This window comes from Xiphophorus hellerii, chromosome 8 (genome assembly GCF_003331165.1).
Source record: "Xiphophorus hellerii strain 12219 chromosome 8, Xiphophorus_hellerii-4.1, whole genome shotgun sequence".
NCBI lineage: Eukaryota > Metazoa > Chordata > Actinopteri > Cyprinodontiformes > Poeciliidae > Xiphophorus > Xiphophorus hellerii.
The window spans coordinates 29,370,069-29,392,854 of NC_045679.1; the positions used below are offsets into that span (position 1 = coordinate 29,370,069).

Here is a 22,786-nt window from a genome sequence, read left to right on the forward strand (position 1 = left end):
GCTGGATGAAACACTTACTTGGAAAATTCATATTCAAAAAGTAGTGGAGTAAGAGTTTTAAATGTAATGAAGTGTTTGGTGGGGAGTGAGTGGGGTGCTGAGAGAAAAGCACTGAAAGCAATATATACTGGTTTAATAAGGTCTGTTTTTGATTATGGCAGTATAGCTTTTGGATCAGCATCAGCAACACTACTCAAAAAATTAGATAATATTCAGTATCAAGCCTACTATGGCTATATCCAACTTTATACAGATCCTTCAAAAAACTCAAATAGCAATAATGGGGTGTCATTCATTGATCCAGAATTCAGTATTTAAAAATGTAAAAGAATTACTGATGGAGTATCAGTTTACACAGGAGAGATGATGGGACTCATTTTGGCTTTAGGATGTATTGAGGAAGTTCGTCCACTGAGAAGTAAAATGTGTTCTGATTCAAGTTCATCATTATATTCATTAAAAAAATATTCATTCTATTAGTAGACCAAACCTTTTATTAGAGATTCAGTTGTCAATTTATAGAATTCAGGCAATGGGTTTATTAGTTATTTTACATGGATACCATCACATGTAGGAATAAAAGGAAATGAGTTGGCAGATAAATATGCAAAACAAGCTACAAAAAATAGTTATATTTATATATTGGTACCATTCAGTAAAGAAGAAATCAACTCTATTATTAAACAAAAGGTTAAGGAAAGATGTCAGAAGCAGTGGGAAGAAGATAGAACTGGTAGGTGGCTTTACAGTATTTAAAGAAAAGTTGTTGTAATGAGGAGAACAAGACAAAATAGAAAAGAGGAAACCATAATATCCAGATTACGTTTTGGTCATACAGGGTTAAATAGCACATTAATTGAAATGGGAAAACATCCAACAGGAAATTGTGATTTTTGTCTTCAAGAAGAGACAGTAAAACATGTTTTGCTGTTCTGTTCTAAATATTCTGTTGAGAGAAGGGAATTAATATGTTGATTACAAGAAAATAAATTGCAGTTAAATATACAAGATATTTTGGAAAAAATTTCTACTTTTGCATATTTTTGTTATTTAATAAATTACCTTAAGTAAACAAAATTGATAGAAAGGATATACGTTTTATTTATTTATTTTATTATTCTTATTATATTTAATTTTTTTGAGGGAGAATATATATGTTGCATCCCGATCAACATTCCATTCCAGTAGATGGCGGTAATGCACATCAGTAAGTTGCTTGCAAACCGCCATAAAAAAGAGGAAGAAGAATACTGCCGCTGTAAGTCCCGCCCTTCTTCCCTGTGTCTGCAGCAATGTTCGTGTGTGCGGGAGAGATCCGACATGAGTGTGCTGGTGGTCTCCAGCTAACGGTCCGGGCGAGAGGCGGGGTCACGTTGGACAGGTCGCCACTCTGTCGCAGACATTTTGCAATAATAAGAATAAATGTGAAAAAGTACAAATCTTTCCTTTCAGAAGAAAGGAATCATAATTCCTTTACATAAAGAATACTGATAAATAGAAGGACTCTATTCTATCACAGATCCATCTGATAGAAATAAATGATCTCAGACATATTGATAATAATAATAAAAGCAACAATAATCATAATAATATATACTCCAGGGATATTTAATAAAGGTCATCTCGTGCAGGAGCCAAAGACAGGACTTGAGAGCTGGTCTTGGTTCTGAGTCTCTTTGCCTTTACTCACAATCCACCTCCTTGGTCTCTGACAAAAAACTTTCTGTGGGTGGCAGGGTGTCACAATCACAGGAGATCTGGTTGCTTTTTGCCTGGTCAATTGGCTCCTTTCCAAACTGCAGATGGGTGTCGCTAACTCCAGTGGGTTGGATGGTTTTGATACTCATCTCTGAAATCAAAAATAAATCTGCTTGCATCTTGTAATTCATAAACATAAAATGTTTAATTACTTTTGACTTATCTGATAACCTCAATTTGGCTCTTAATGCTGAACTCTATCGATGCAACCAAACCAAATAGACCCTATTTCAGGTTTCACACTCAAACAATGGCGCACATATAAGATCTAGAAGGACATAACCTATTGAAATTGCATAAGATAATCAATATATGCTGCCTAAATTTGACACAGAATTTAAACAGTAGACAAACAAGGGAATTGCAGCATGGTGTGCATTGATGAAGGATGGACAGCTTCCAAAATATGAAAAAAACTTGTAATATAGATAAGAGTTACTTCAAATGATACCTACAACTTAGAGCTTATTATATGAAAGAAATTAAAACAGCCCAATCCAGTCATCAGTTTGTCAAATATTTAACACAAAAAAAATAATCACTAATTATCGGCATCGACTGATGTGAAACCCTGACAATATACCTGAAAATACATAAAAGGATAGTTATGTAGTCTTTATATATATTTCCCCTTGGATGTTTTGCCCTTTTATAAATCAATCTTGATCAACAAAATTTTGCTTTTTTGACAAATAATTTTTTTTTAATGTTAGGTCCAGCCAAATGGTGCTAGTAGTCTCACAATGAGTAGAATGAAGATCACATTAGTGCAGTAAGTGTGTCTCAAGAGATTGTGATATAAAGCCACTGATCGGTATTCCTGGATAGCATTACAGTATGAAAAAAAAAACAATCCAAGCAACTCAGAAAAATATTTTTGAGAAGGGATGGATACAAAAAATCTTTAATGCACTGAACATCCCATGGATTTTTTCCTCTGGAAGGAATATGGCACGTGTAAATCTGTCTACTAATCAGACCACTCTTGACAAACTGAGTGAACTCTGTTGGTCTGAGAGAGACAGACTATGACTACACTGAAGAAGTTACAAGTTCCAGCTGACATACACTATATTGCCGAAAGTGTTCGCTCACCTGCTTTGACTCACATATGAGCTTGGGAACAGCCCAAGCTCACAGCCACTGTCCCATTCCATCCTATTCTTAACTCACAGGGTTCAATTTAATGTCGCTCCTCCCTTTGCAGCTAAAACAGCTTTAAAATCTTCTGGGAAGGCTGTCCACAAGGTTTAGGGTTTAGGAGTGTTTATAGGGATTTTTGACCATTCTTCCAGAAGCGCATTTGTCAGGTCACATACTGATGTTGGACAAGAAGGCCTGGTTCTCAGTCTCTGCTCTAATTCATCCTAAAGGTTTTTTATCGGATTGAAGTCAGGACTCTGTGCAGGCCAGTCAAGTTCATCCAATCCAGACTCTGCCACCCATGTCTTTAAGGACCTTGCTTTGTGCACTGGTGCACAGTCATGTTGGAAGAGAAGAGGGCCAGCTGCAAACTGTCCCCACAAAGTGTGGACCATGGAATTGTCCAAAATGTCTTGATATACTGAAGCATTCAGAGTTCCCTTCACTGGAACTAAGGCAGGGGTGGACAATCCCAGTCTTTGAGGGCCAGTGTTCTGCAGCTCTTAAATGTCTCTCAGGTCCAACACACTTTAATGAAATAACTGAATCACCTCCTAAGTGCAGTCAAGTTTTCCAGAGTCCTGCTAATGACTTCATTATTTGACTAAGGTGTGTTGAAGTGGAGACACAAAGTTGCAGGACACTGGACCTCGAGGCCTGGAGTCGTAGACCCCTGAGCTAAGGGGCCAACCCCAGGTTCTGAAAAACAACCCCACATCGTAACCCCCCATCCACCAAATTTTAGGTTGAATATTTTATTTGTCTTCTTTTTGTTGTAGAAATCAGTTATCACTTTTTCCACGGTTGTTTTTTACGTATTTATTTTTGTCAAAAGCCCATTTTTCTTTATCATGATTGATTTTAAAAGCAAAAGATGATCACTTCTTTTATAGGGAATTTATTTATATTTCTATTGGAACCCAACATAAAAAATCTGAATAATTTTGTGTTTTCACATGCTTATAATTACTCATTACACTGCAAAAAAAAAAAAAAAAAAATCAAATCTATTATTAAAATCCTTACCCGCTTTATCAACCTTCTGGTTATTAGTCAGACTGGTGTCACTAATTTCTGCATATGCTGAATCTCTCCTGGTGGGTGATTTCATTTCCATATAGCTACTTTCAGTGTTTTTGGATGTTGGCGAGGGGGGGTCCTTTATTGTGGCATATGGGTTTTCAGAGCTGACAAGAGAAGAGGAACTTGCAAGATAGTCAGCACCCTTTACCATGTCTGAGTAACAAAAATAGGATAGATAAGGTTTAGATAAATATCAATTATAAGATTTACAGTTTAAATCACACCTTGACTTAAACAAGTAGGACATACCTTGCAGTGATTTTCCAATGCAAGTCATGTCAACTCCACAGGCTCCTAGTATAAAGAAAGGTTTAAGTTAAAGTACATTGTTAAAGAGGTCATAAGTAAGAAACATTACAAACAAGATAAGGCTGCAGTTCCTTTAGCAAGTCCTCACCATGTTGATGTATTTTTAGAAAAAACGTTCTTCAAACAGCTCATTACGTTGTAGTTGCTCACACACCTGATTTGCAACTATGCAAATCAAGTGTTCCTAGTGGGGTTTGGAGGGGTGCTGGTGCCCCAGATACATTTCAGGTTCATTATGTCATCCTGATTGAGAGATTTCTTACATAAAGGTTTATCTACAACTACCTTTAAAGAATACACATCGACAGTTCAGCTGTGTGCATCTCTGACTACATTGCTTTCTGTGTGGACAATTCTATCCCCACAAAAAAGGCCAAATGTTACCCAACAACAAACCATGAGGGTTGAAAACTCTACGTAATAACAAAAAGAGAGCCTTTAATTCCGGTGATCGGTCAGAACTCAAAAGCATACAAAAAAAGCTGAAACATAAATTGTGTGAAAACAGAGCTATGTGTAAGAGAAAGTTGGAAGAAAAACAAAAAAATAACAATGCTAGAGAGGTTTGGACTGGGATGAGAGATATCACAGGACTGAAGAGGAGAGCTAACAGCCCTGCTGGGGGGATCTCAAATGGGCAAATGAGTTGAACCAGTTTTTTAACCGGTTTGACTCCCCAGTGCAAAAGAAAAGGGTTAGTTGAGACCAAAGCACCAACCTGAAAGCTTCTATCATACAATTTTTGGTAGAAAGAGAGGAAGAAAAGGAGAAAGTATAAATCATGCCACAGGAAATTATTGAATTTGTTTTAATTTATCATGCGATTAATTGATTTATTGATTATTGTGACAGGCCTGAATGTGTGCTTATCATCTCAAGGTGGCAAATTGCCCCAAAAACATTTTCCATTTCTTTTTGATCACAATGGCTTCAGTCTTTCATCAAGCAAAATGACTTCCAGGATGAACACTCACCTTATCATTTGCCCCACAAGATAAATACTCTGCCAGTACACACAAGTGACCAGGTTCTGATATATTTTATTGGTCAAAATACATTTGATTGTAGGTCAAAAATGCATTGATAAAAGTTGACTGGCAATTGAACTGGTTCTGTCTCTTTCTAAAGTAAAAAATAGCTGGTAAAATGAGACTCATCAGTTTTAAACTCAATACAGCAGTTTGACCAACAAAAATAAAATCTAAAAAATAAGCTTTGTTCTTCTTGAACAACTCTCTACACCACTGCAACTGTTTACCCTACAAATATAATTAAAAATTATGCTTTTGGTATATGATAAGTAGATATGACTAACATTTATACAAATAAATATATATATAAGAAAATAAAAATTCAAAATATATTAAAACAAATTAACTAGAGCTGCAAACAGTTGTAATGCCACATTTGGCAGGTCCCCCCGTTGCACCACCCACCAACAAAACGAATATAACAAAGGTTAAAAGTTTCACCTTTGAAAAGCTTGCAGACAGCTAACTCCCCAAATAGTGAACAATGGAAAACATCTTCTCTGACCTCTCAACAAGAGGTCATTACAATGAATGAAATTAAACTAAAACGGTTCATTACAAACTATCCCAACAACCACGAAATGTTCAGCATGTTACTACAGACACATTTAAAACGCATGCAGCAATTTTCTTTAAATGTACCAAACATGTACAATTTGTTTTCATCCTGGGCTCACATCCTGTCAGCCTCGGGGTCACCGGCACAAATGCAGGACAGTACTGAAAAAAAAAGCAGTGTGAGCCAGTGTCCTTTACTCCTCCAGCTAAACTACGTCTTGTATCGCTTCCTTCTAGGGACATGCCAGTGTTGTATTTGAAGAGGAATTAGTGCAAAAAAATGTGAAACCAAAACAACATAAAACAGAAAAAAATTTACTGAAAAGAACTATAATTAATAGTTCATCAATAGTTAATTATAATATTGTACATGCAAGCAGCAGTGCCAAATTAAATGGCTTAAATGATTTATTTAAATGTGGAATTCCAAGTAGATATTGTCAGATAGGCTTAAATATACTGACAATAAAGCATGTCAAAAGTTGTTAAACTTGTGACATTCACATTTCTAATGTTTTCATATTGTACTCATATTGGCAGTCAAAGTGATAGAAGGAGTGGACAGGAGCAAACCACCATGCTTGCTTTCCCCATATAAGAAATGGAAAACTTTTCCCTTTTTCTAATTTCAACTAAAAAGAAACTGTAAGGCTGCGCCCTCAAGTGGCCAAGATGTGCAGAACTGCATTATTTTCATATATATTTTAAAACAAATCTCCATTGTAATGACATGGAGATTCCGTAGACTCAGAAATAGTTGTCTCCCACTGGCCATCAGATTGCTCAACAATCCCATCACTAAAGTTGTCTGAGACTGCTTGAAAATACTAAGTATATTTAGCAATACATTATTATTTGTTTATTATGTAATTATAGGCACACTTGTGTTTCTGTGTGTGCTCCGGTGGCCAAGCGATGACATTTCATTGCCAATTTTACTTATGTTTCTTTGAGAAATGACAATAAAATAAGTCTAAGTCATTGTGAAGGTGTGATGGTGAGCCAATTTCAAGTACATGTGGATAAAACCGTTTAAACTTGATGGAACTTGATGTAAACACACATTGAGGTGAAATCAAGCCCAGTTTGAGTCAGATTTACACATGTTACTGGGCCAGGGAATATGGATTATGGCTACCTTGTGTGACCAAACTACATTACGGAGGCAGAGTGATTTTCTTTTGTTCTACGCATTTTTATATGGTCAAAAATTGAAAAGGTCCCTAAAATTTGCTAGTTTGTGCTAAAAATCTGAAAATAACATCAAATAACCAATCTTGCTTCTCCTTTATGCAGGATTATTTTCATCCCGTTTTGTTGAAGTATAAATGCAGAAAACAACATTAAACATTAAGAGCATTTAGTGTTAAAGTTTGTTTTGATGTTCAAACAAATAAGCATATTCTTACCAAACTGTGAACAATGACTAAGGATGATATGTTCCACTAGTGTGGGCAATTTAGTTATGCTTATGAAAGGATTCTAGAAGATACACACATTTGTGTTAAAACACAAACTTGTAAAAAAAAAAAGAAAAAAAAAAGAGTGAGGCATATAAAGCAAATGCAAAACTTTTTCTGAGTTTGAATGCAGAGTTGTTTTTTACACTGTAGAGTTCATTAGTGATTAGATACACTTGCCTTGTTGGGACAGAATCACCTATTGTCAGTAATTTTTGCAGAGTTCGTGAAGAGTTTTATGTTAAACTCACCAACTATTTTACTGTGTATACGTGACTGAGTTCTCATAGTTCACATTTTACATAGAGTGCATGACCACAAATTCTTTAATGGTGGTCCGCTGTCTTTTTGTATTGCTGGTTTCTCCTTAGAATCTGCAGTGCAGTCTTCATGTGCAGACACTTTCTTGTCACGTTCATCTGTGACCATCTAAATGGTGATGCATTGACAACACCTTGATGATTCAAGTGGTGACATTTCCTTACAGTTCAAAGAGATGATATTTTCACTATATTTATATAAAATTACATGGTTTAATTATGTTGGAATAGTGTTATATATTATTATCAAATATTTGTTGTTTCTTGTAGCTTTATAGTTTTACTTATATAATGTCTTGTCGTATATGCCTTTATTGTTTTCTTTTACTTCAGCATAAAGAATGTTTCTGTGTTGTTGAATTACTCTGTTTCCTTTCTCAAGAAGGCCTCTCTGAGTAAAAGCAGTGACAACCGTGCTCACAGGGTTTATCACTCAGCAGAAACTTCTTCTTCCTTGACCTGTTAGATAGCTATAAAACCGTCGCCATGAAGATGTACAACTTGCTCTGTTCTACCCTGTGTCTGGAACCGAATAATCTAGTGTAAGATAACATGTGTTTTTAGGTAGTGATTGTCATTAGCACTGCAACTAAGTAATGAAGTGTTTTGCCCCCACCCTTTAGAGTTGCAGTGTACTCTGTGATAGGGACTCTGAAAGTAATAAAAAGAGAGGAACGGACAAATGTGTTTTCAGAGCGGTTGGAGATCTGTAACTGGAAACACATCTCTATCCGTTCTCACGAGATCAAAAGAATCTAACTCTCTTGTCTTTTCTGTGTTTGTTTAATTTGTCTTTAATAGGTGTCAAACCTGACAAATAGTTTCTGAATGACGCCTGGCCAATCAATTTGTAGTTCAATTTTTTTTTTCAAGATTTTTTTCTTTAAGGTGCTACATGATTTTTAAATTATGTTAGGAGAGGAAATCTCATCAAAACTATTAGAACAGTGGGGAACCTCTTTGAAGCAGAAAGCCATCAAGGAAACCTACAACTGAAGAAGAGACACTAGTCTCTCCTTCAGTCTGTAAAGAATAACCTTGAAACAACGCGCTGCGAGGCTTTGTTTGTGAGACTTGCGGTCACGTGGGTCGGTTGTGGGCGGAGCTTGGTAAGGTCCGTTGGCGCCTTACCAAGGCGCCAATGGACAGCTAAAGGCAGAACTGATACAACTTCTACACCTTGAAGCCTGTCTTACGTTAGCTAAACAGATCAATATGCAATGTGTACTGTACAGGTCAAAGCAGGTCAATCCTAGCTTTGGCATTTTTAAAAATGTGCAGTATATTGGGACATTGTACTTTTATTACACTGACAAAATGTCACAAACTAAGTTGAATGATGCTTTTTTTGCACATAACCAACAAATGTCTTTGTTATAGACTTTGTGACATAATTGTCACAAGGGTAGTTATGAATAGCCTTTGTGACACTGTTTCATTTTAATCTTTCAGTGTCTGCCTGGGACAGTGTAATGTACTGTTGCCGTTAGTGTACCTCCTGCCTCTACCACCCAGGGGGAAGAAGAGAGTTGTGAAGATGATTGTTCGAGAAGCTCTGAGCCATGTTGTCCGGTTTCACAAAGCAAAGGTGTTTTCATAAATGATAGTCCAATAGATTCGGTTCGACTCTAAACCAAAATTGCAATACTTCTTACATTTTCAGCTGCTGTGGTTCACATTCTTACTTCATTGTGTCAAACAACCCAAACTGTCAGGAAAAACCTGTTCCCCTGTTCGCTGGTGGTGGCACTACACCAAGAACTAGGAATCGACACAAAACCTCTGAAGTAGACCAGAGCAACTTCCTTCTTCACAAAATGTAAACAAAAACGGAGTAGTGTCAGATTTGACCGTTTCTAGGATTTCTCAAACTAGTATATACATTACTCGTTTGGGTAGCCACTAACGCTAAAGACGCTGATGCATGTCCCATTACTACGCACTGAATCATGTTCACAAAACCATTCTGTTCCAATGTGGGATGAGCTGAAATCTCTCACAAAAATGATTATTGTGCCCTTACTTCTTCCCGATTTCTATAAATAAGGGTGCATCAATAGGTGGAGAAATAAGGCTTAAATTAAAGCTGAAACAATTGCTGATGTTTTGATATGTAAAATATGTATTCTGCCTTGATATACATCTAAACAGTTTGGTTTCTGTAAAGATGCTAGAGGACTAAGCAAATTGCTCATTTATATTGGTCTAAAATTTGATATTGCATAATTGCCATTTTTAAAATTAGTTTGTTAAAATGTAATAATTATGTACTTTAAGAAATATGTTAACCTATTTGATGATCGTTATTATAACACTATAGGGTAAAATGAAGCCTAGGCGCCAATGGACCTTACCAAGCTCCGCCCACAACTGACCCACGTGACCGCAAGTCTCACAAACAAAGCCTCGCAGCGCGTTGTTTCAATGTAAACATGACTCGATTAGTGCATCATTTCTACCGGATTTTCACAATACATCAGCTACTACAATGGACAGAGGAACTAACAAGTTCATGTCATCATCTGGGAGGAGGTTACTGGTTTCTCAGTCACAAGCTGGTTGCAAACCTGAGGCCAGCAGGTGTCAGTCAGTTATGGTAGATCTGAAATTTGGTTTGATGACCTCAATATGAGAAGCTACAGACTCATAGGAGGAATCAAAGAGCTCTGTAAAGGTAAAGGCAAATCTTCTGAAGTTGGGATATAATTAATTTAATTTCACATAATTACCATGGTAGAAGCCATTTGTTTGTTAAAATTTTATGAAATATATTTGTTCTATTTGATGTTTGTTGTGAATGACGTATACTCACAAACGAACGAGGTAATTAGTCCAACGTTTAGAAACTACAGCGGCTGTAATGCGCCACAGCAAAGGGAAACAAAGATAAAACTAGAAAATTCCTGAAGAAATTTAACCGGGGCCTGCCAAAGTGTGCCCGTCGGTTTGGACCCAGCGTTCTGATGCTAGAAATTAGCATCGATGCTAAAGAAAGCCGCAATCATATGAGGAGAATGACAAGAATGTTGACTAACATGTACTTGCACCATTCAGTATGATAAAGTAAGTGTATCAGCTAAAATTAGCAAAAATGCTAATGTTAGCATCATTGCTGTCACTAGCATGTGGGACATCACTAGGATGTTTTCTATAATGGTATTACTCCATTCAGTAGAAAAAACATGGCTAATAAGTCAAATAAATAGCTAATGGCTTATTTAAGCTAAAATGCTAATGCTAATGAACTGCCTTGCTGCGCAAGGCAGTTCCCTGACCTGAGAGAAAAAGATAATGCAGAATAATATTATTGCACCGCCTGCGGCGGTGCACTAACCTCAGGGGCATGATGAGGCTTTTATTTTGAAATTTTTGTTAAGCTTAATCTCAAAGGTCCAAACTAATCCCATGTCTAATAGTCATTGGGTTAAATCAGTTATTTATTGCTCAAAAGAGCAATTACCTAATGTAAAATTTCTCAAGGCTTTTATTTTGAAATTTTTGTTAAGCTTCATTTCAAAGTGCCAAACTAATCCCATGTGTAACAATTGCTGGGTTAAATCAGTTATATAATGCTCAAAAGAGCAATTATCTGATGTAAAAATTGTCAAGGCTTTTATTTTGAAATTTTTGTTAAGCTTAATTTTAAATTGCCACACTAATCCCATGTGTAACAGTGCTTTGGATAAAAAAGTCACATAAAGCCAAAAAGAGCAATTATCTGATGTAAAAATATTCAAGGCTTTTATTTTGAAATTTTCAGTATGCTTCATTTCAAAGAGCTAAACTAATCCCATGTATAACAGTGCTTTGGATGAAAAAGTCAAATAAAGCCAAAAAGAGCAACTACATGATGTAAAAATATTCAAGGCTTTTATTTTGAAATTTTCAGTAAGCTTCATTTTAAATTGCCACACTAATCCCATGTGTAACAGTGCTTTGGATAAAAAAGTCACATAAAGCCAAAAAGAGCAATTATCTGATGTAAAAATATTCAAGGCTTTTATTTTGAAATTTTCAGTATGCTTCATTTCAAAGAGCTAAACTAATCCCATGTGTAACAGTGCTTTGGATGAAAAAGTCAAATAAAGCCAAAAAGAGCAACTACATGATGTAAAAATATTCAAGGCTTTTATTTTGAAATTTTCAGTAAGCTTCATTTTAAATTGCCACACTAATCCCATGTGTAACAATGGTTGGATAAAATCAGTTATAAAAAGCCCAAAACACAAGTAGTTCTAAAGGCCAGCTCAGTCCTCCTCTGTAGTAACTGACAGTTCCACCATGTTGTAGTTCTGACATTCAGCTCAGACCTCTTTTGTAGGCACTCAGTGTCAGCCATGTTGTAGTTCTAACCTTCAGTCATTGTAGTTCTAAAGAGCAGTTCAGCTGTCATGTGAGTGAGACAGAGAGGGAGAGACAGAATTGTAACTGTTTGAAGCAGTTAGTTTTTCTGATCAAAGCAGGCTGAACATATCTTTCTCTAAATGCTGTCAATAGCATGTGGGATATCATTAGAATGTTGTCTGTAATTGACTTATTGCACTCAGTATATTAAACATGGCTAATAAGTAAGAAAATAGCTAATAGCTTATTTAAGGTAAAAGGCTAATGCTAATGAACTGCCTTGCTGCGCAAGGCAGTTCCCTAACCTGAGAGAAAAATATAATGCATGCTAATATTATTGCACCGCCTACGGCGGTGCATTAACCTGAGGGGAATATTGAGACTTTTATTTTGAAAAAATACATAAGCTTCATATTAAATGATCACACTAATTAAAATGTCTAACAGTGTTTGGGTTAAATCCGTTATTTACTGGCCAAAACAGCCAATTGCTCTAAATGGCAGCTCAGCCCTCTGTTTTAACTGAGTATTGATTAGAACTACAGTGATGCGTATTTGTAGTCCTAACCAGCAGCCAATCCCCTCCTGTGTTCCGTTGCTATGGTTATCAATCCTCTGCTAACTGTCATGTGTGTGTGACACAGAGAGGTGGACAAAGATTTCTATCTTTGTGAGACACCCCATTGGTTTATATGGAAAAAGCAGCCTGAACAACTCCTTGCCGTTCAGGAACCGAGAGACGTATTGGAAAACCGTTTGAAGCATATGAAACGGCTATTTGTCGTCTCCCATAGTACCGCGATTCATATTTGTAGCTCACTCACAGTAATTGCAGTGATGAGACAAAAATGGTGCATGCAGAGCTCAGAAATTTTTCAGAAATACATGGAAGTGAATCTGGGAGAGCGTCAGTTATCCTGGCGCATGATTTCGCTCTGAAGCACCTTGACAGAAAACCGTAAGCCCTAGAGAAATTTCGAAAACATTTTACCGGAGCAGGCATTCGTATCGATGTCATGACCGAGTTTGATACCAATTGGGCGATATTTGTGGGCATGAGGGCGATCTCAAAATTAATTTGGGGTCAAAAATTCTCTTCATTTCTCACTCTAAAAAAGCGGCAGTTGGTGTCAGTTAGGCTCTGCGTTTCGGCAGTTGGAAATTTGGCTCGTTTGACGCTTTTTACGTCGCCATCGTAAGTCCGATTCCTTATAAAAATAATAGCTCCCTTCTCGGCACCGAGCCGCACGTTTTGATACCACTTTTGTGGGTGGGCTCGCAGCGGTACGAGCCGCATTAACGGTGATGGAAGAAAAATAAAGCTATAAAAAAAAGAGACATTCTATTGGGTGTAGAATAATAGGTGCCTGCCATGCAATGCATGGAGGCAGTACTGACTTGCTTCGCAAGTCAGTACTGCTCTCCTTATGCATTGCTATGGGCAGGCCCCAATAACCCAAACAGGTCATCAACTCAAAACCACTCGTACCTTTTTACTCTCTCTTTGTAGTTTAAGCACACCTGTTACCGTGGCAACCGCCTGCTCCCCGCAAGACGAGCAAAGATTACGTTAAAAACATAACATTCAGTCCGTTACCATATCAAGTTTCCAGGCTTGATATTTATTTCTCGATTATTAATCAGGGCTTCCCTGAACACAGCGATGGTTGATTGACTGTACTTGGTGCTAGAGTGGCTAACACGAGTAACAGTTTAGTCCAAAGCCTTTTCTGCTAAAATAAAATCTTTAGTGTATGTCAGATACAGTACACATTGCATATTGATCTGTTTAGCTAACGTAAGACAGGCTTCAAGGTGTAGAAGTTGTATCAGTTCTGCCTTTAGCTGTACTTAGCTAACGGGAAGCGTCTGTTTGTGAGACGGCCACGCACGTGACCACGTAGAATGGGCATCAGCCAATGAAAAGCGGCCCCTCTGGTAAGGTCCATTCAAACTGGAAGGCTTTCTCTAGCCCCACCTGCATCATCCAACCGGTGCATCCCGCTCATCACCGTCGACCAATCAACGCTGGTCCAAGATACGTCACCTCCAATCACCGTCCAAGTCCCAGCTGATAAGGACGTACATCCATCGCGTCTTCCGCTTTCCAGCAGAGCTCAAACCGCTCATCCGTATGCCTCAGCTCCTCAGCCAGCTATCTCATCAGATCCTTTTCTCTGTGATTTCTCGTCCTCCCACCTCTAACTTCCGTCATAAAAGTCACTTATCCGCGTGCTGGGCCCCTTCTTTTCCCTCAGTCGCTCCTCCAATGGAAGAAAATTTCTCCGGTCCCGGCCTTGTTCATTCCAACCAGCTTCTCCCGCCGTTCTCTCGCCTGACTGGGATCCATTGTCTCCTTCTCCACGGTCCGTCTCTGGCAAGCTGTCATATAACTTCACCATCTACATCTGCGGGCAGCCTTTCTTCGCCCCAGGCTCTGGCCGGGCCTGTCTCGCTGCACCGATCTACGTTGCCGTTCCCTCCCAGCTCATCGTTCATCATCTCTCCATTTCACCACCGCCGTTCATCCCATCGCCTTTCCTCCGGTTCCCCGCTCTGGTTCAGCCACGCCAACAGCTTCTCTCACTTCGCTTGGCCGCTGTCAGCCCACTCATCGGCTCCTCCCATTGGATTCTCACGCTACGCCCGCATCGGGCTTTCGGGGTAAGACGTAGCCTTCACATGTCTCATTCATGTTTCGCAACGCTAGGAAACGTAGGAACTTTATTAGTCTACCCTCTTCCTGAACTTGCAAGCCGTATTCGTATGCACCACTCAGGCTGCGTTTCAAATGCTTCGGTGCTTATCCAAACGATGCATAAATAAAATAATACTCGCATCTCTCCCACGGTCAGATAAGGTGGATCGCCAACCTCTCGTCTACCGCGAATCGCACTCAGTAGTAGCCTCCGTTACTTACTGTTGCCTTGCCCCATGTAGGGGAGACCGGGTATGGTTGTAACACTTTTTGCTCCAGCACCTTTAACTCACAGAATTTTTGAGCTAGAGTTTTCAAACTTTTATACAAAATACCCACATTTGTTTACTACAAATGGCACCAATTCAAACCTCTGCAAGAATATCACAGACCGCATGAGTTCATGTCAAATACATGGTGTTCCTTTGTTACAACCTACCCCACTACCGAGGTAGGTTGTAACACCTGCTGGGGTAAGTTGTAACAATTAGACAAAAGAAGCAAAAATAGAGGCCACACCATGTGATATGCTTCAAAAAGAGGTTTACTGAATTAAAAGAACAATACAAGAACAATGTCTCTTTCTCTCTCTCTCTCTCTGTGACTGACCATAACTCAAATATACTCCGTTTGTGTGTGTGTGCATGTGTGTAAATTATTCTACTAGAACAAACTTCCTTAACATGTATAATGTATGCTTAATGAACACTGAACAAACATGTAGGTCTAACAAAAACCAATGTCAATGTGTGTGTGTGTTTGTGTCTATGTCTGTGTATCCTTAATCAGAGTCACAGTGGTGACAAATGAATGATGGTAGCCCAGGAGTGCAGGCTTGGTGGGCCCAGAGACTGCATAGGGCACATTTTACCCACACTTCCTGTGGCTTTGAGTTGCCAAATGGCTCCATACAGACAACACAAAAATATTCATCATCTGAGGTCTCAGAATCCTCAGCATTGGCTTTTAACATTTTCTTGGCAGGCTTTCTCTCCTTCCTCTTTTGCTTGCCTTTATTATTTGCAAAGAAACTCTTCCTTACATTTTTGCTTCCTCTTCTCTGTTCCTCTTCCATCAGTGCTTGTTTCACTGGTGTGTCAGTGAGTATTTCAGATTTCCTTTTCTTCCTGATCCTGCCAGTTGTTTTCCTTGGCCCTGCTTTTGGAAATGGCCGCATAGCCAAAGGATTGAATGCCTGACCAGGAGACACCCCCGAGGTGCTTGGCTCATCTGGAGCACAGGACATGGTCACATCATTAACTGCAGAGGAGCCAGAAGTAGTAGTCTCCAGGTAAGTTGGAGGAGAGGAGGCCGTCCCCAGGTGAGTTGGTGGAGACTGCGGCTGGAAAGCTCCAGATGTCAGTGATGTACCTGGGTCGGGACGGTCAGTGACTTGTGAGGGTGCATAGTCACACTCCTCAAAAATGTCAGGATTGAAGGGCCAAATACCTGTGGATTGGAAACCGACTTGAATGTTTTTCGGTGTTGCAGCTGCAGGCAGAGCAGTCTTCACAATACTTGGAATATCATATATCGTCATCGTCTTGGCAGGATTCATCTTCATCCAGGCATCACTTGCGGCGTTCACCATTTTCTTAAATGGGCCGTAGACACTGCGATCCACTGGCTGAAGTTTATGGCTACAGTGGGGGGGGGGGGAAGGTAAGGTCTGCTGCCTGAGTCAAATAGTCAGCCAACACTTCCTCCTGCACCTTAGAGAAGACTTTGTTGCTGCTCCAATAACCTACACTGGGAAGATCACTGGACCCCTGTTCTATCAGCTTCTGCAGTGAATTGCAGTATCTGCTCAGTGTTACATGGCAGATCCCATGCGCCTTCGCAACTGATCTGACTGACTTGCTCTTCTTTGTGACCTCATCAGATGCCTTTTTTAAAACATCTGCAGACACACCTCTATCAGTCTTTCGTATCCACTGCCTAGGCATTCTGTAAAATTATTAAAATCAAAATGTTCTTAGTTGTATGTAAGGGGATGGTTGTAACACTTTTTAAAGATGTGTTACAAACCACCCCAACCCTGTCAGCCATGTTTAGCTAGCTGTAGTAGCATAGCGGTTTGAAATTAGCACGGGAAAATGCATCACATTTTGCCTGAGAAATTACACTTTCATCTAATGTAAGTCATATGGTTTTATCTGCAACAGTATAAGTACTAAACAAAATATAGTCATGGTCAAAAAATTTACTTTCTTACCTCAAAATCAGATTTTTCTCCTTAGTATCTGCATGTGCCTGTTTCCAGCCTTGACAATCACAATATGGGATTGGGGAGGAAGCGGGTAAACACTGAAAGGATCATGTGACTCCTATCTTATCCCTGTTTGGTGGAACTGGTGGTGTTACAACTCTCCCTATGTTATAACCATACCCGGTCTCCCCTATTCCTTCTTGAATTTTATTAAGCCCTGCACCGGACTTCCTGCTCCTTTTCCCGGTCCCTCTCAGTCAGCGGTTGTGTCGGGTCACGCTTATTCGCACAGAGGGATCATTCATCATAAAACAGCAGACGTATACTCACTCAGCTACAGTAGAGCCGTTCACGGGCTACTGCATTCATTTCCCCGCTTCTACATGGACTCTCCTCGTCAGTTAGTGCACCTGCTGTCTTCAACTGCGTGATAACACGTTACGCTTCCACTTACATTACTGAACGGGACGTTAGTTTAAAATAAATAAATAAAAAATTTTAGTATACCGCTAAGCTGTTCCCAATCGTGCACCGGCCCAAGAGAGGCGGTACAAGTCGGCTCAGTGCTTTCATTAAACACGTTTGTTAAGGGCTATCATCCAATCATTGTTTCCCATCAAATTGTGTTTAGTATCCTATTCTCTACTTATCAAGGCAACTTTAAATAGAAGGTGGTTTAGCCTCAATTTAGAAGGATGCGTGTTTTGGTGTTTGACTTGTAGGAATTTTTCCCAGTTCATAATGCATAGCGGCAGATCGCTGTTTCACGTTTCTCCCCGTTCTACAGTACGAGCAAACCAGAAGACCTAAATGGTCTGGCGGTTGCTATTTCATCAGGTCTTTAACAAAGCTTCCCCTTTTCTTAGCTTAAGCTTAAGGCTCGTCTAAGTCGTTTGAGCTCGGGTACATCATTGATCTCAGAAGCCTTTTCTGCTACTCCGCTGGCACGGGCGGGCATTGAGAGGCATCGCCCACCCACAGAGTCAACTGTGCCCTCCCTCCCCCCGGACTGGAAGCTGTTCGTCGTTTTTACCTTAGAACAGTCAACTCTCCATTATTCCTATTTGATTTCCGCCCTTCCATGTCGTGTCATCTGTCTCTCTTCTGCAGTTCAACAGTTTAATCCGTTAAAACGTCGTCACCCGTTTTTCCGAGCTGCCTCTAAATGCAACATGAGCGCCACAAGGCTCGTGCTGGGTTACGCCGTGCGGCAGCTTAGGAGACCTGCTGCTGCGAGCAGCTCAGGCATGTGTTAGAAGTTTGGACACCTGAGTGTTAGTGAAAAGTTAATATATTTCAGTAACTCAGCTCTCAGATAAACCCTTTATAGAGTAATTATTACACAGACCACTCAAAGCTTTTATTTAAGTTAATGATGATTTCTTAGTTGGTTAATGAAAACAAAGCATTGAGGATTAGAATACTACAACAGCAGTGAAAAATGTTTATTACCTGCTTTAATGTTATTTTCAAAAATTACTTTTAATCTAATAAGCCTCTTTGGAGCTCATTGTCATTTATTAAATATGACTACTATGAAACCTTTGTTGTGACATGACAGCTAAACAGTGAATGGAGTATGTACTACAAGGTAGAAATGAACAAACAATGGGAAAATAGGGAAATGGGGAAAAAAAGGCCATGCAGAAATAAATCTGGGAATAAATGTATAAATGAATAAATATAAATGGGAATAAAGATGCCAATTACTCATTTATTTATTTATTTTACCCATTTATTTATTTTACTCATTTATTTATTTTCCTTATATATTTATTTATTTCATTTTTGCTGAAATGGCTCAATTGATGATGATCAAATGTTACAAGTCATACAAATGAAACAGATACAGAGTGGGCCAAGCACTGGGCCCCACTTATCTCATCTTAGGTATGCAACCAAGTGAAGCAAAGATTGTAGCGGAAGGTCTGGTTTTATCTTCTCCTCATTCTGCACACTTTCTAAGGGATGTTGCCGGCCTTAATCAGTTTTTGTTTATGTGTTACTGTTGCTAGAAAGACACAGAGTCATTTATCCAGAACACAATTGTGGATAGACAGTTGTCCCTCTTTAAATGACCTGCTACTCACATGTAGGATCATCAGTTGCACATTCTTTGGATTATATTATGCTATTTTAGGCAACTGTACAATATTATACGTTATAATCTTGCCCATGCTGTTATTGAACTTATTAAGCTTACCAGCCAACAGAAGCAAGCAGACGGTCAATGCAAGGCCTGGCCGGTCGCCTGCTCCCAGCAGATAAGGGAATCCTATTGTTTTTAATTCCATTTTTCTATTCTTATTACATTTTTTCTTCAGAAACTCCTACTGCAGCCTCCCCGTGAAACTTTTTATAACTTTTATTTGGTTTCCAAGTTTATTTCCCACACCGCTACTCAAATACAACTATCGAGGCAGGTTTACCTATAGGTGGCACTATGGTAGAAAATATGCATTTTAGATTATAACTCCAAAACTGGAAGTCTCATTAATAAAACTGATGTGGGCACAGTTTCTTGGAAAGATTCCCCAACTGATGAGCCACTGTGCAAAAATTTTTGGCCTGAAATTTCTTTCAGCAAAGAGCCATTAAGATTGCCAAAACCAATCTCACTCCCAAGCATCAACTCAGTCTGAGCCAAATAAAACTTAGCATTTAAGAAACAACAAAAAGTTATTGCAGAGGATTTCTTTTCCAAATTAGAGCATACCTCATTAAACGTCACTAAGCATCTAGTAATTAAATTGCCCATCATTTTGTAACTGTAAAAAATTCACAATTTCCTTTTTTTTTTTAAGATACGAAAGCAAAGTGTGATCCACGGAAATAGGAGGATGGAGATACCCACGTTTGGGTGATGTGTCTGTGGTTTGAAGGCAGAGTGAATGTTCCAAAAGCAGAAAGCTAACCAACAATAGAGCTTTAGAACGTGACGTCACTGCTCTACGCGTAGGGATATGAGCGCCATCTCACACGACCGAAACGGTAAAAAGATGGAAAACGGACTTTCGTTTCACTGTTTGCCTGACTGTAAACAACGCGAGGAGGCTAGCTATCGGAGCTAAGCTATCGGACCTAACGAAAAAGAGACGAATGTCCTGGGTATCACCGGTGAGACGTCCTGATATTTACGTTCTCCAACATCCCAAGATATCTACAAGTTTGTCTATCCACATGTCCATTCTGGTGAGTGTTTAAATTCGCTTTGTTGGTGTTGTGTCATAATGTTTTGCTATGATTTTGTCCGGGTTTACTCATGTTCAGTTACGTTAATGTTAAATGTCACTTGCATTACATTTAAGTGGGTCGACCTTGTTTAGGTCGGGCTTATATTTTTTAATGTAGGATCGTCCGAGTTTTGTCAGTGGACATCGAGGTTATTCCATTATTGTGAAGTGAACTATTTTACTAGTGTTATCAAATTTACAGCATTAATACCGATATATGTTCTGATATGTCCTCTTACAGGCAAACCGACGTATGAAATTGATTAGCTCAATCCAGACTGGGTTCCAGCGCTGAATCTGGGTCACTGCGAGGTAAACGCCACAACATCGGACCGACATGCGCGTCAATTAAAGAGGCGATACAGCAAAACCATGGTGGATCAACAAGTGGGGGAGCAAGTTACGAAGATTGTGTTTTCATTATTTACCCCAGAAGAGGTAAATAATGAAAACACCGTAGCGGAGGCTGAGGAGGAAACCCCAGGAGAGGAGCTCAGCAAGGCTGCACACTCTGAAGAGGAACATGAACCATTTGTGTTGAAATATGTGTTCAGTTGGAAGTGGCTGTTTTCTCTCATTTCATAATTTAATGTGGTAAACATTGATGAAACGTTTGATTCAAGCACTTCAAGTTGCATGGAAACAGGTGATGAAATTAATCACATTTCAAGTAAAAATGTGATATCTAAAATGTTTCAAGTAATAAACATACATGTAATGAAAGATTATATTTTAAATAAACATTTTATATGATTAAAGTAAACAATTATATTCAATTTTGCAGTAAACATTTAATGTAACAAGCAAACCAGATGAAAGAGCCCATCTTTAAACACTTAATGTGTAATTAAACAGGTCAGAGTAAACAATAAAGGTAAATATTATGAAATAGATCACACTTTAAGTAAATATTTGTTGTATTTAACATATTTAAGGTAAGAAGTGAACATGTAATGAACTATATCCTGTCCTAGAATTTTATGTAATTGAACATTACAGGTAACAAATGTGATGATCATCTGAGGTAATACATTTCTCCAAGAACTGCTCCCAGAAAGCTGTATACACTCCACTGTTGTCCACAGCCATTTCATTATTAAATTCCATTTTTAATTCTGATTCCCCTCTCCATGGGCTGCCACCTTATCGTGGTGGAGGGGTTTGAGTGTCCCAATGATCCTAGGAGCTATGCTGTCTGGGGCTTCATGCCCCTGGTAGGGTCACCCAAGGCAGACAGGTCCTAGGTGAGGGACCAGACAAAGAGCAGCCTGAAGACCCCAATGATGAAGGAAAACTTTGGACTTGGTGTTCCCTCGCCCGGACGCGGGTCACCGGGGCCCCACTCTGGAGCCAGGCCTGGAGGGGGGGCACGATGGCGAGCGTCTGGTGGCCGGGCTTTTACCCATGGAGCCCGGCCGGGCTCAGCCCGAAGAGGAAACATGGGCCCCCCCTCCCATGGGCCCACCACCCGTGGGAGGGGCCAAAGGGGTCGGGTGCAGTGTGGGATGGGTGGCAGCAGAGGGAGGGGACCCTGGCGGTCCGATCCTCGGTTGCAGAAACTGGCTCTTGGGACGTGGAATGTCACCTCTCTGGTGGGGAAGGAGCCGGAGCTAGTGCGTGAGGTCGAGAGGTTCCGGCTAGAAATAGTCGGTCTCACCTCGACGCACGGCTCTGGTTCTGGAACCAGTCTCCTTGAGAGGGGCTGGACATACTTCCACTCTGGAGTTGCCCAAGGTGAGAGGCGTCGGGCAGGAGTGGGCATACTTGTTGCTCCCCATCTCGGCGCCTGTACGTTGGGGTTTACCCCGGTGAACGAGAGGGTAGCATCCCTCTGCCTACGGGTGGGGGGACGGGTTCTGACTGTCGTTTGTGCTTACGGGCCGAACGACAGTTCAGATTACCCACCCTTTTTGGAGTCCTTAGAGGGGGTACTGGAGAGTGCTCCTCCTGGGGACTCCCTTGTTCTGCTGGGGGACTTCAACGCTCACGTGGGCAATGACAGTGAGACCTGGAAGGGCGTGGTTGGGAGGAACGGCCCGCCCGACCTGAACTCGAGCGGTGTTCTGTTGCTGGACTTCTGTGCTCGCCATGGATTGTCCATAACGAACACCATGTTCAAGCATAAGGGTGTCCATATGTGCACTTGGCACCAGGACACCCTAGGCCGCAGTTCGATGATCGACTTTGTCATCGTTTCATCGGATCTGCGGCCGTATGTCTTGGACACTCGGGTGAAGAGAGGTGCGGAGCTGTCCACTGACCACTACCTGGTGGTGAGTTGGCTCCGATGGTGGGGGCGAAAGCCGGTCAGACCTGGCAGGCCCAAACGTGTTGTGAGGGTCTGCTGGGAACGTCTGGCGGAATCCCCTGTGAGACGGAGCTTTAACTCCCATCTCCGGCAAAACTTCGAACACGTCCTGGGGGAGGTGGGGGACATGGAGTCTGAGTGGACCGTGTTCCGTGCCTCCATTGTCGAGGCGGCCGATCGGAGCTGTGGCCGCAAGGTTGTCGGTGCCTGTCGCGGCGGCAACCCTCGAACCCGCTGGTGGACACCTTCGGTGAGGGATGCCGTCAGGCTGAAGAAGGAGTCCTATCGGGCCTTTTTGGCCTGTGGGACTCCGGAAGCAGCTGATGGGTACC

General features: G+C 40.3%; 1 protein-coding gene across 3 annotated transcripts in view; it reads right to left on the bottom strand.

Moving 5' to 3' along the window:
* Positions 1 to 476: 476 nt before the first annotated feature.
* The window catches only part of megf10 (multiple EGF-like-domains 10), a 109,801-nt gene continuing 87,491 nt past the window's right edge, over positions 477 to 22,786 (bottom strand). For all 3 annotated transcript variants that reach the window (XM_032569008.1, XM_032569006.1, XM_032569007.1), the window contains 3 exons: positions 4,234 to 4,278; positions 3,928 to 4,137; positions 477 to 1,849 (listed from right to left, as the gene is read on the bottom strand). In XM_032569008.1, the coding sequence (XP_032424899.1) occupies positions 1,683 to 1,849; positions 3,928 to 4,137; positions 4,234 to 4,278 (422 nt within the window). In that variant the 3' untranslated portion in view covers positions 477 to 1,682. The remainder of the gene's footprint in view (positions 1,850 to 3,927; positions 4,138 to 4,233; positions 4,279 to 22,786) is intronic.